Source organism: Peromyscus leucopus, chromosome 5, assembly GCF_004664715.2.
Source record: "Peromyscus leucopus breed LL Stock chromosome 5, UCI_PerLeu_2.1, whole genome shotgun sequence".
NCBI lineage: Eukaryota > Metazoa > Chordata > Mammalia > Rodentia > Cricetidae > Peromyscus > Peromyscus leucopus.
The window spans coordinates 114,937,910-114,950,748 of record NC_051067.1 but is presented as its reverse complement, the minus strand read 5'-3'; the positions used below and the strand labels follow the sequence as shown (position 1 = coordinate 114,950,748).

The 12,839-nt window shown below is 40.9% G+C and overlaps 1 protein-coding gene across 1 annotated transcript in view; it reads right to left on the bottom strand.

The window, feature by feature from the left end:
- Window positions 1-12,839, bottom strand: part of Cntnap4 (contactin associated protein family member 4) — a 282,335-nt gene that overhangs the window by 124,813 nt on the left and 144,683 nt on the right. The window contains exon 4 of the mRNA XM_028892756.2: window positions 5,158-5,305. Coding sequence (XP_028748589.1) covers window positions 5,158-5,305 — 148 coding nt within the window. The remainder of the gene's footprint in view (window positions 1-5,157; window positions 5,306-12,839) is intronic.

Here is a 12,839-nt window from a genome sequence, read left to right as displayed (position 1 = left end):
ACAGGGGGGGAACACTTTTTGATTTACTAAGAAGTAAATTTATGTATGTTTCAGTTCTATAGTGTCAACCTAAAGACTTGGAGTGGCTCCATATTTCACAGGCACTTAAACTCAATGAATCAACAAGAGGATTAATTATCCCTCTGTTCTCTTCCACAGCTATTCATTCTCTGGTGCGCTGTTCCAGTCAATGATACCCCTTCCAGTTTTCCAGATGCAATGACTCAGTGTCCTGTCACACTGTGACCAAGCTCTGATGCTTCGGTATCCTCAGTAGACTCCTGACTCTGACCTTCTCCCCATTTGTGGATTGCTGCTCCAGTGTAATATACCAGTTGTCCTACACAGATAACATCAAAAGCCTCCAATTCTGCTTCTATGTACATATTCAACCCTCCAAGCTGTAACCTTCATTTCAGTCTGAGTCACCATTCACAAATGCAAACTCATCCTTTAGCCTAAGGAATGATGCCTCCTATGAGGGGCTGGCACTTCCCATATCAACTGACTTAATTAAAACAACCTCCCCTCAGATATGCCCACAGTCCAGCTCAATATAGACAACTTATTCACTGAAACTCTCTTCATGGGAGATTCTAAGCTTTATCAAGTTGACAATTAAAGCTAATCATTCCACAATCCATCAACTCTCCTTCCTGTATTTGCCTGAGTGGAATCATTTCTTCTATCTGGGATCTCCTCCAAGCTTACTGTGTAAAAATACATCTTGATTTCAAAACATACTGTTATCAACCTCTATTATTAACTTCAATCTCTGTCCCTCGTATTTATTAGCTATAATATTTCACAAGCTACAGTACTTTTCTTTCAACATTGCACTGTCTATCTTACTTAATAAAATATATACTATTTTAGAATGTCTCTCTATAGACATTCTATAGAATTTCTCTATACCCAATATATAGTAAAGTTCTCTCCAAGAAAAATGTCAGTATATACTTATTTGTGAATAGATGCAGGATACAAGTTAATTAAGAAGAGCGCTAATTTTGGAAAGTGATGTCATTCATTTTAGATCTTGATCTAACATGTGCTGTCTGATCTTGGACAAAGTTCCTAATTTGTCTGTGGTCCACTTTCTTCCATGTCAGATGTAAGGCACTTTGATGTTTACTGATCTTGAATGAATAGCACAGACAAAGCCTGCCCAGGAACTTTGTTTTGTGAGTGTGCTTGGGAAGAAGCAATCAGAAGAGGCTTGCTTCACTGGGTATGAATGTGCATCCCATGACTGTTATCCAGGAGGGAAACCTTGCCCTCACTCCAAATACCACTGCTTCCTATTTATAGATGTTGTAAGAGAATGTCCTCCTATGTCTAGAGAAAATGCAGTCTGATCTTGTCTACACCACTCAAAAAAAAAAGTGGCAAACAAAATCAAAGAACTGGTTGCTTATGCTGAAAATATCCAGGATTCATAAGTGGGAAAAGCCAATGGTTCCAATTATTTCTGTGCCCAGTGACTGAAAGCAAGTCTATGGCTCATTAGGTAAAAAATTCTGCTTGTCTCCTTCTATTCCTGTATAAAATGGTGATATTCATGTATATACTTCTATGTGCTGTTCAAACTAAATGAGAAAATACCTATAAATAATGCTCTTTGGTTCATAATAACTGTTCAATACTTGTTGGCTTTATGATATCATGTGCAATCAATTAATACTCATGCACGGATGATGGAATAAATAGTCTGAGAATGTGAATGTGATGATTATTCAATTGAGAGATTAAAATTAATATGATCTAGCCCATCCCTCAACATCACGTACATCCAAGCCAATTTTACGTTGATTTCTGGCTCTCTAGAAGAATACCTTTCCATTAAACTTATTACTTTGTGTCTTTTAATAATTTAAAACTATGTATCTATCATTTTACACCGGCTCTTGTCATACCATTTTACTCTGTGTAGTTGAGCTTAAAATCTACTACTGCTGAAATCATGGGTCAGTGAGAAAAGAAAACTGATTGGCAAGTGGGGAACGTGCTTTTCCTCAAAGTATCAAATGTAATCACAACAAAATGAGTGTTTCAAAGCGTTAGGGGCCTAGGACAGTAGGGAAACACTTAGGTTATCCTGAGTCACATGGCACCAAAAAGAACAGTATTACAAGCAATAATTAGGTGTCAGCAAAATAGCATTGAATTTACAGGCAAAACTCAAAAGGTATCAAGTATTGAAAGTGGGCAGATTGTTTCATTTTGCCAAGACTCAGTTTACCCTGGGAAATGTAAGAATTATTTAGAATGTCTCTAAAAAATGATCCATGTCACAGTGTATCAACAATCAATGTCAGTTCTTACTCTGCTGTGGCAAATATTTTTGCAAAATGAACACTCCATAGAGAATACAATTGTCAATACAAAATAGTCTGATATCTGTCCCCTTGTTTACCCACCACGCATGCATGAGTTTAGCTAACCTCCAGCATCTAAAGACATAGGCTAGTGGTATGGACCCATAGTAGAGCACTTGAGCACTTGTCTAGTGCATATCAGGTGCTGTAATAATAATAATAATAATAATAATAATAATAATAATAATAATGTTAGAAATAAGACTATTTGTCCAAGTTCTGGCTTCTACAACTTGATTAGAGTAGGCTATTTTTCAAAGGGTGATTTTTTTTCCAGGTGTGAAAATTATGAAATGAGAAACAAACATACCAAGAACAGCTAAGCTGGACTGTGGAAGCCAAGAAAGCCAGCAGTCCAGCTGGGCAGATGGTAAGAAGAAGGCTACCCTGGAACTCAGCTGTGTGGTCCAGCAGCTGCAGGGAGCAAGAGCTTGAGTCCCAGTCTCTAGGAGACTTGGCTGCAAACCCAGCTTTGCCACTTCCTGTCTGTGCAGCCTGAGCAAGTCAGCCATCCCAAGCTTTAGTTCTCTTTTATGAAATGGAAAATAGAGGCACTATCTTGTCATAATTACCTGGGTCCCTTTGAGATGTCATGAATGTCTTTGTACAGTGTCTGTAAGAAGCACTCAATAAATTGGATAACTCAGTTCAGATTCCCAGCACCCACAGGAAAAGCCAGCCACAATGCCATATGCCTATTGTTCTAACACTCAGAAGGCAGACATGGAAGAATCTATGGGCTCCCTATCAAGGCAGTCTAGAGGAATCAGTGAACTCCAGATTCAGTGAAAGACTGGCCTCAAAAAAAAAGAGTGATTGAGAAAGAGCCCTGATACCTCTGGCCTCCACACATGCACCCACACATACATAAGCATACACAAAAACACATACACATGTTCCACATACACACAAAGAAACACCCTAGTGCATATAGTAAGTACTCAGGCAAGTTCTTCTATTTTTAGAATTAGAAATACTAATGCTGTTAATATTGGTATTGGTGTAGTTGCTAATTGAATTACTGTTCCATTAGACATCATTATAATTGTTATAGGGGCCTAAAGGAAAAAAATGTTGATTGATGATGGCATTGGATACTAGGAACATCATTAAAATATACAAGGAGTTCTAGGCAGTCTATACAATATGATCTCTTGGCCTGGCCCAGTTTTTAAAACTTCATCAATGGTCTGGAGAGATGGCCTACCAACTAAGAGTACAAACTGCTCTTCCAGAGAAACCGAGTTCTGTCCCCAGAACCCACATTAGTCAGTTCACAGCTGCCTGTACCTCAGGCTCTAGGGAACCTGATGCCCTCTTCTGACCTCCATGGGCACCTGCACACATGTACACATACCTATACATAGACACACAATTAAAGTAACTATAAAAATCTTCAACGACTTCATCAAGTCATCTGACTTCTTTAACAACCTTTGTTTTTCTTTTCTTTTGGGAAAGGGAGGCAGAACCTAGCCAGGATAGTATCCTAAAGTGATAGACGACATATGAAATAAGAAAACTTTGGTGGCTAAAAAACTAGTAAATACATGTTTGCTTGAGGGATGATGATGCAGTAAAATTGAACAGTACTGAGTTCTTATTCTGGAGTTTCCCATGTATAAATAGTAAGACATCGGGTCGATGTCTGAATCTTCTGAAACCTCAGATTGTTTGATTACTGTAGACCATGTTAACCAACTCACTGCTCCATCATAACAGAGCCCCTACCAGGGCAGTGTGGCTTGAGGTGGACTGTCAATAACTCTTAGGTCCCTTCCCCACAAGAACATGTAATAAAATGCCTCATTAGGGGGAGACAGTGAAATCTGTGGTTTCTGCCTTTTTTTATGTGAAGATATTTCAAACACATTTTATATTCTGGCAGAGGTCTTGGTTGTCTCTTTTAATTTATGCTGAGGGCATGGCACATTTAAAAATGAATTCCTTGGCATATTATTTTAGTCTACAGAGAAAAATACTCAGCTTTCATAACAGCTGGCTGGTCATACTAGATGGACTGTTGTCTCTTTTCTTAACATCAGGGTACTGACATGAAGCTTTAAGTAACCCACTTAGGGAGATGCAATTGAATACTCAGACCTACTTAATAATGATAGCTTTGTAAGAAATGGGTACACACACACACACACACACACACACACACACCGATGCTTTTGCAAAACCATAAACTGCTTTGTGCAATGCCTATAAAGAAAGACTTAAGGGGCTGGAGAGGTAGCTCAGTTGACGTCTCTAGCACCCACATAAAAAGAGAGGCCCAATGGTACCAGCCTTGTAATCCCAGCACTGGGGGTGGGTTGGAATGGGGAATAAAGACAAGCCTATCCCTGAATCACACTGGTCAGCCAACAGCAGAAGCAATGAGCTCCAGATCAGTGAGAGATAAGATAAAGAGCAATCACACTCTCTCTCTCTCTTCCTCTCTCTCCCTCTCTTTCTCTCTCTCTCTCTCTCTCTCTCTCTCTCTCTCTCACACACACACACACACACACACACACACACACACACACACGCACAAGCACACAATGGGAAGAGAGAAAGCATACACACACTTCATCTCTGAGTTAGATGTTAAAGTTAAATGCTCCTGTAAATATTGGCATGTGTGGTCACATGAATGGCTTCCCACTAAAATCATTCCTGGCTGCCGTCTCTCTTCATACCTACAAAGTTGATTTATTTCAGTGTGCAGTGTGGCTTTTCAAGCACCTTCTTTGATATCTGTTTCAATGTGCTGGGTAAACAAAACACTTACGGTATGCACACCCGAACACCTCAATTCGCATTCCAATTCTGCCCTTGGGGTTCCATTCTAGAGGGATGAAGCGCAGAAACCTGGCTTTGATTGAAGGCTGGAGTCTATAGTACACAACGCTGTCTGCATTCGAGTTTCCAGCAAAACCCTGGAAGAAAAGGGAAAGAAGGAACTCAGGGTATCTGGAGACTGCCAGTGTCACCTGTAATGACTATCTGTGTGCATACCCAGCCTTTACCTTTTCTCCTGTGAAAAGTGCCACTTTAAGGAAATCAGATGAACGGTTTTGGGTTTTGTCTCTCCATCCACAGAAGTGACTGTTACCTACTTTTCTTTGTATTAAGAGAAGTTTTAAATTACATCATACCCATTAAATCAGCTTTCAACTATGATACCCTCAATAAAAATTGCTTCTGCAAAACACAGATTAAATGTAAAAGCGTGCGTGCCTGCGGCTGCCAGCACTGCAAACAGCATGGAAAAGCCGAGAAAATAATCTCTCAGTATTGAAAAACTATTACCTGATTCAGCAAAGAAATTGCTCACCTGCTTCAGCTATTGCACTTTCTCAGCTCCCTCATTAGCATAAACAAAAGCCTCCCCCAAGTAGGAACCAGGCTCCCTCTCCCAGCTGCTCAGCTTCATCAGCACACTGCCTCATACACGTCCAGAGCTGTAAAGGGGAACTGGAAGCGATGAGAATTTGGAAAGACCTGTGATTAGACTTACAGACTCTGGCCCCGGAAAACTAGAGAGACCTTTGGAATGATGCTAAGCCAGTACAGTCAAATTGCAGATGAGGAAATTAAAGGTCAAAAAGGTGGGAAAAAAATCTCTGGCGTCTGCAAAACCATTACACTGAGTGAGCCCGTGCTGGTTCCTTCCACAGTATTAGGGCTCATTCGCCAATGTAGAGCTTGCCTGCAAACATACACAGAACTCAATGTCTTAGCCACTTCTTAAAACATTTTTAAAGACTTACTTATTTTTTTATTTTATGTGTATGAGTGCCTGCATGCATGTATGCAAGCCATGTACATGTGTGGTGCCTGGGAAGAGCAGAAGAGGGCACTGGATTCTCTGAAAATGGAATTACCATTGTGAGATTCCGTATGGGTGTTGGGATACATAGATGGGACATCTGCAAGAGTAGCAAGTACTCTTAACTTCTGAGTCCTATCTTCGGCCTGGGCCATTTTTATCTTCCCTAGCATGGGACTTCACATATGGAGAAATCAGCATGAAAGAGAAGTTGTTTACATTTCATCTTTATTTCTTCTCCACCTGTCTCCTCCAACACTCCTTACCTTCTCCTTCATTCTCCTCCTACGTATTTTTTTACACTGTCACACTTGGTTTATGTGAGAAAGACATAGGAATGATGCTGTTTCAGATGCATGCTCATGATGATTGGCCTCCCTAATGTCAATCAATAAAGGCCCAGGTACAAATGCTAAGATGCAGGCAGCTGGTTCCATGATTACTACTTGGTACTAGTACTTACCAAAATAATTTCTGATTCATTATAAAGAGCGTATTGCATGCTTAAAAATCAACTTAATTTGGTTCCCTTAGCAATCATTTCATATCCTCCCGCTTCGTCAGTATCCCATTCACCCAGTTTTCAGGCTGCCATGCCGTGAGCATTTCCACAGATGTACAGATTAGCTACCTGCAAATTAAATCTGAAATCTGGGTACTGTGATCTTCAATCTTCACCATCTAGTTGACTGTCTTTGGAACCCAGGTATGAAAAAAATTGGGGGGTTCTTCTATGACAGGGTTCCGAAAAGTAGGATTGACCCAGAATATCGGTGATACCTCCAGTGGATTGGGATCCTTGACTGAATAAAAACAGGAAATGGGAAAAGCAAGCTGCTCATTCGTCAGTCTTTGCTTCCTGACCAAGGCTCTGGCTGCCATGGCTTCCCCTCTATGATGGAGTTACTCTTGAACCATAAACCAAAAGTAAACTCTTCCCCTCACTTAATTCTTGATGGGTATTTGGTCACAACTATAAGAAAAGCAATTAACATATCGTGTCTTACCATCCCTCCTACAACCACCCAGTTCCACAAAGCATGCTCTCATCAGAACTATCATCAAAGCCTTGGACCTTCCATTCTTCTCTTTCCTGCTTCCATTCACACCCCCACTTGTGGAGACCCACAGAGGTTTCCTAGTGAGAACTTACTCAGGGTCAGAGACTCTTGGCTTGCTTTACCCAGCAGGGCTGCATAATGGGGTGGTTTGATCATGGGCCAGTTTACCAGGTGTTTGGAAGGGTCTACACTTGGCTGTACAGTGTGCTTCAATCTTGCAAGGGGGAGCTCTTTTGCCTCTTCCCTTAGCAAAAAAAAAAAAAAAAAAAAAAAAAAAAAAAAAAAAAAAAAAAGGCCTTTTCAATAAAGGATGGTGCTAGTGGGTATTGAACCAGGCCCTCCTAAAGCTATCCTGTGCTTCTGTCTTTCTTCTTGTAGTCTAGGTCTCTCTTTCTATCATTTCCTAATTCCTCTCTCCTCCACCTAAGAACCCTTCAAAAGGTGGGAACTGGACTCCCACCCCCACTCTCAATGCTTTCCCCAGTGATCAGTCAGTAATATTTGGACAGAATTACAGTACCTCCTCACCCTGCTTTCTTTACCTCTCAGACAAAGCCCAAACTCCTCATCAAGTGTGACAACCACAACTGGGATGTAGCCCCATGGAGTCTCCTTGCAAAGGCCTGACTCAATCCTGGTTAAGGCCTTCGCATGGCAGGCACCTGTGTACAACCACTTCCTCTTGTCAATCTTGTCTATCTATGCAGCATCCACCTGAGACAGAATGTCTCTTGGTCACAGCTTCCAAGGTCTCCCACATCGGATCTTCCATTTTACTTTCTTCCTGTTTCTCATCATTTGCAGGAGGGAAGGTCTTCCCCTGCTTACTAATTTTCGGTTTTATTTATCTTACCCTATTAGCAGGAGTAGAGTACTCCACTAAAGAAAGCATGGACTTTAACTAGCCTGCAGCTACAACAGTGAAATCCCTGCCTGGCTCAAAGTGGCTCTCAGCAAGACACCTGGACATTTATATCTGAGGACAACCAGACTTGAAAACAAAATTAAACAAAGGTCACCAGGCTTCTCAATTACTGGACCTCTCAGAGTACGGCCAAACCTAACAAGACCATTATGACATGGAATGATCCAGCATGTCTCAGACGTACTAGGTCACAGAAATGTTCTTCCCTCACTCATCATCGTCCTTGTAGGTTACAGCTGTTGTTTTGAAGAGACCCTGCCTGGGCTGGTGCTGTCTCCCAGAACGTAAGTAGAACACAGTTTAACCCCACAATCCTTGGACTTTGACTGTCAAGCTGTTTTAGAAAGTTCCACCATTTCCTGTTTCACTGGTCAAAATATTTCACTAAGGATTAGGAAAGATTATCACACTAGCAAAAGCCCCATTCTCCCTTATCTCTACACTACAGTGGTTTCCATTTCTGTGCAGGTCATGAGCACCTGCCTGAAAATTGGATGCCCATGTAGTCTAATTTTTCTTTTAGGATGGTCAAGGCAGGGCACAATCCCCCAACTTGAACTACTTGTTAAAAATTTCAGTGCAGACCCCCAGGCATTGGTGTGTGTGTGTGTGTGTGTGTGTGTGTGTGTGTGTGTGTGTGTGTATGTGTGTGTATGGGGGGTAGTAAGTGCATGTGTCTGTGTCTGTGTGAGTATGCATATGCATGTGCACACATGTATATGCACATGTCACACAGATACTAGGCATTGGTATGTGTGTGTATGTGAACATATGTATATGCATCTGTTATGATGACCCTGTATATGAACACATGTATATGGAAGTATCATGAAGACTCTGGGCATTGGTATGTATATGCACGCCCATATTTTCATATGTTATGCATACCCAAGGCACATATACATTTACACACTGGTGTGCACAGATGCATGTGCATCTGAACAAGCTCTCAAGGTAATGTGCAGCCAGGGCTGAAAGCCTGGTTTCCAGATACCAGATTCTACGTGCTGTCTATCAGCTTATCTCATACCTTTGATTCTAGTTCCTGGGTGCCACTGGCAGACTAATGTAATCTGTAATTATAATCCCTTTCCAAGTGAACAGGTGGATGGTTAATTAGATGACCTTCCAAAAGATATCACATTTCCCCCCAAAATTAATAGAATTTCACACATTCAGAGAGATGCACTACAAGGACTGCAGCTTCTTAAGGGACTAGAGAAAAAGATTCTCCTATTGACAGTGATAACAGATGGGTAAACGGCATGGGAACTTATGTGGATGGCATTTGGTTTTTTTACCTGATTCACTTATAGGTTATTTAAATTTTTAAACAGAGTGTAAATATAAGATATATAATTTGCATACATAATACAAATATCTCCAGTTCTCTTACAAAATTGTAATATTGAAGATAGTACAACCTGGGCTTTTTAAGTAAGCTGGCATTCTTTTTATAATTATTTTTAAAATTAAGGCATTGCTATAGGAAGTATAGGCAATGAAGTGGCTGGTGGAAGCATTATTTAGGAACACTCGGGCACCTTAAAAATCTTTCCACCGCAAAGTCATTTGGAAAAATATAGCATTACTATTTCTCACCTCAAAAACAGACTGACAGTATTTGCTTTCTGTTGCCCAATCTGTTTACCTTTTTTAAATCCCCAAATAACCAAGATTCAGTTTTAGAGTCAATGCTTACAGAGGAAGTTTTCAGAACATCTGTGAGGGTGCAGGATTGATCCTGCATTACAGTATTACAGTAAAGGAAAGTTTCAAGGCCCATTTTCAGGTGTTAAATGCATCTTCTTTGCCTAGGAGACACTCTTCAATCTGTATGGAAAAAAAACATCTATTTGTATACCATCAAAATTCCATATTAAAAAAAAGAAATTTCTTTGTTGGTTTGTTTTCTTCTTTGAGAAGGACTGGAGCTCACTATGTAGCCAAGGCTGGCCTCAAACTCAGTATCCTCCTGCCTCAGCCTCCAAGTACTTGGATCTAGGTACCAGAAAGAAATACTTGAATTTAAATGTCTTTTTCTCTCTCTTTTCCTTTATTTAATTCTTGAGATTGTATTTTAGTTACATTTCTCCTTTCTCTTTACTTCTTCAAAAAAAATGTGTTACCTGAACAAATTTATTCTGTCCTTTCAAGAGTTTGGTTTGTAGTCAGACTCCATGAGGTGCACTTTAGAAATTCAGGAAGTTCCTTTTCCCACCTCACAGGTGAGAGCTATGAGAGGGGCCAGAGTCTCCATTTTAAATGCGTGCTCTTGTGATCAGAATATGAAATGTCTCCTTCAGGCTCCTGGTTTGAACACTTGTTCCCTAGGTCGACCTGTTCCATATAGTAAAAGGTTTTAGAGATGGGGACTCAGTGGGGGAAGTGATTATTCAGAGGCTTGTGGACCTTCAAGTCTACAGCACAATCCTGCCTCAGTCATGTCTCTCTTTCTGATCAGCTGAGATGTGAGCAAGCAGCTGCCAGCAGCTTCCTCTGCCACAGAACTGCCTGGAGGCTGATTACAGGCTTCCCCTGATTACAACCATATCCCTCAACCCATAAGCCAAATCAAATCTCCCCCCTTGAGTTAGTTACCTCTTGTCAGGTGCTTGGCAACAGTGACAAGAAAAGCAGTTAACGTTTTTGCCAAGCTGAGTCTGAGACTGCAGTCTCCCACCCTTTTAGTACAGAGAGAAGTCCTGCTCTTTCCCCCTCCCTATTTTATCTCACAAGTTTTTCCGAGAATGAAAAGAATGTAGAAGGGTCTAGGAGGGTTAAGAAGAATAATAAGTGATGTCTATTCCACTGGGCTCTACTCACAAACTAGCATAAGCCCAGGAAATTAACCAAGTCTGTTTTGGAGGCTTTGTGTTCACTCAGGGCTTGCTCCCCATGAGGGAATTCATGCCCAGTTCTGTAAGTCAGGGGCACTAAGGGAGAACCTCCTACTATTTTTTTTTTTCCTAAATGGTCATGATGTCAAACTGTCTTCTAAATGCTCCTGTTTGTATCCCTAGATTGGTGCTGCACTCAGCCTTCATCAGAGAAGGTTCTCATTACAGTGCTCATCAGTTAATACAGAAACCAATAACTGGCCAAAATGCCTCGACTATGCAATGCTTAAGTGATTGTCTCTAAATGTTATATCTAGACCACCTACCCAAAAGCTCAGGGAGGGTTTTGAAATATTAAACAGAAAGAATGCTCGAGCCAGAGGAAAGAGGAATACACAGCAAAAATAAATCCTCTGGATACAACACATTCATCATTCCTGAACTCTATTGCAGCTGTGCTGTCCTGCACAGCAGGTATACAAGGTTGGGTGCTGCCCATCAAGAGTTAATCATGGATGGGGGAAGTGCCTGAGGCTCCACCCCTCCCTCAGGGGATATTAGAAGTTAATAGTTGCTGGGAGAGGGGTTGTCATTTTCTTCAGTGTTGTAGCCACCGACAAGTTGCCTATACTCCAGTAAGTAACACCCCGCCCAGGCCCACCCAGGCAACTCTAGACTCAGTGGGTCACACTCACAGAAAGAAGACTGGAAAGCAGGGCAAGGGCTTGTTGGGGAAAAGAAATGTTTCAGTGGAAGAGCGAAAGGGATAAGAGGGGCAAATAAGGATGAAAGTGAATAAAATCCATTATATACAAATACAAAACTATCAAAGAATTTTTAAAGTATCTTTCCCATCATTCTGGTTCTAGACCCTAAAAAGTCCAAGGTCAAGACTAGCAGATTCACTGTCAGTGAGGGGCACTTCCTCACTTGTAGACTCCTACCTTTCTGCTCACATGCTAGAAAAGACAAAGGACCTCCCATGGCACCCAAGTGCCTTTCATAAAAGCACTGATTCCACTGCCATGAACACCCTAGACCTAATCACTTCCCAACAGGCCCTTCCCATTGAATGCCACTGCCTTAAAGATTAGGATTTCAACATGCAAAGCTTGGAGGAGGCAAGCATCCAGATTACAGCACGAAGCAACTGTGTTCTGCATTATCAATTTAAATGTCTTCAGCATGAAAATTTGTCACTCAGGGTAGGACACAGCTGAAGCATTTTATGCAGCTTTAATATTGGTGACAACCCTGAGAAGTAGTTATTTTTGTACCCACTTTACAACTGAGGAAAATGAAAATTATAGAGGTTAGGCATCCAGAGTCACACAGCTAGGAAGTGCCTAAGTAAGAATGTAATTCCAGGCTGCTCTGAATCCAAAGCTCATAATTTAGCGAAGTCATCAAAAGGCTTCACTCTAGCTGAACGGGGACGCCAAACACCTACCCTGGAGGAAGTGGGATCTGTTTTCTAAAGTGTTTTCCTCTTTCTCATGTTCATATTTGAAATATTTCATACATCTGAGAATAATGCCACTTAGATTATGGCTGCGCTGGGACTCAGCTCTAACCACTGAATGGCATAGAACAGAATAAGAGTCTATTAAGCTTTACCTTTTCTCCAATCTACTGGAGAAGGATAAAAATAAGAGACACAGTTCAAAAGACTCTTGTATATAAACAGTAATCCCTCAGAGATATAGAGTGCTATATCATGAGGTCATTAAATACGAAAATATCTAGAAGTAAAATTTACGTTTATGTAATAAAAATTGAAAGCTTAATTGTACTTTATTTTCTGGTTGACTCGTT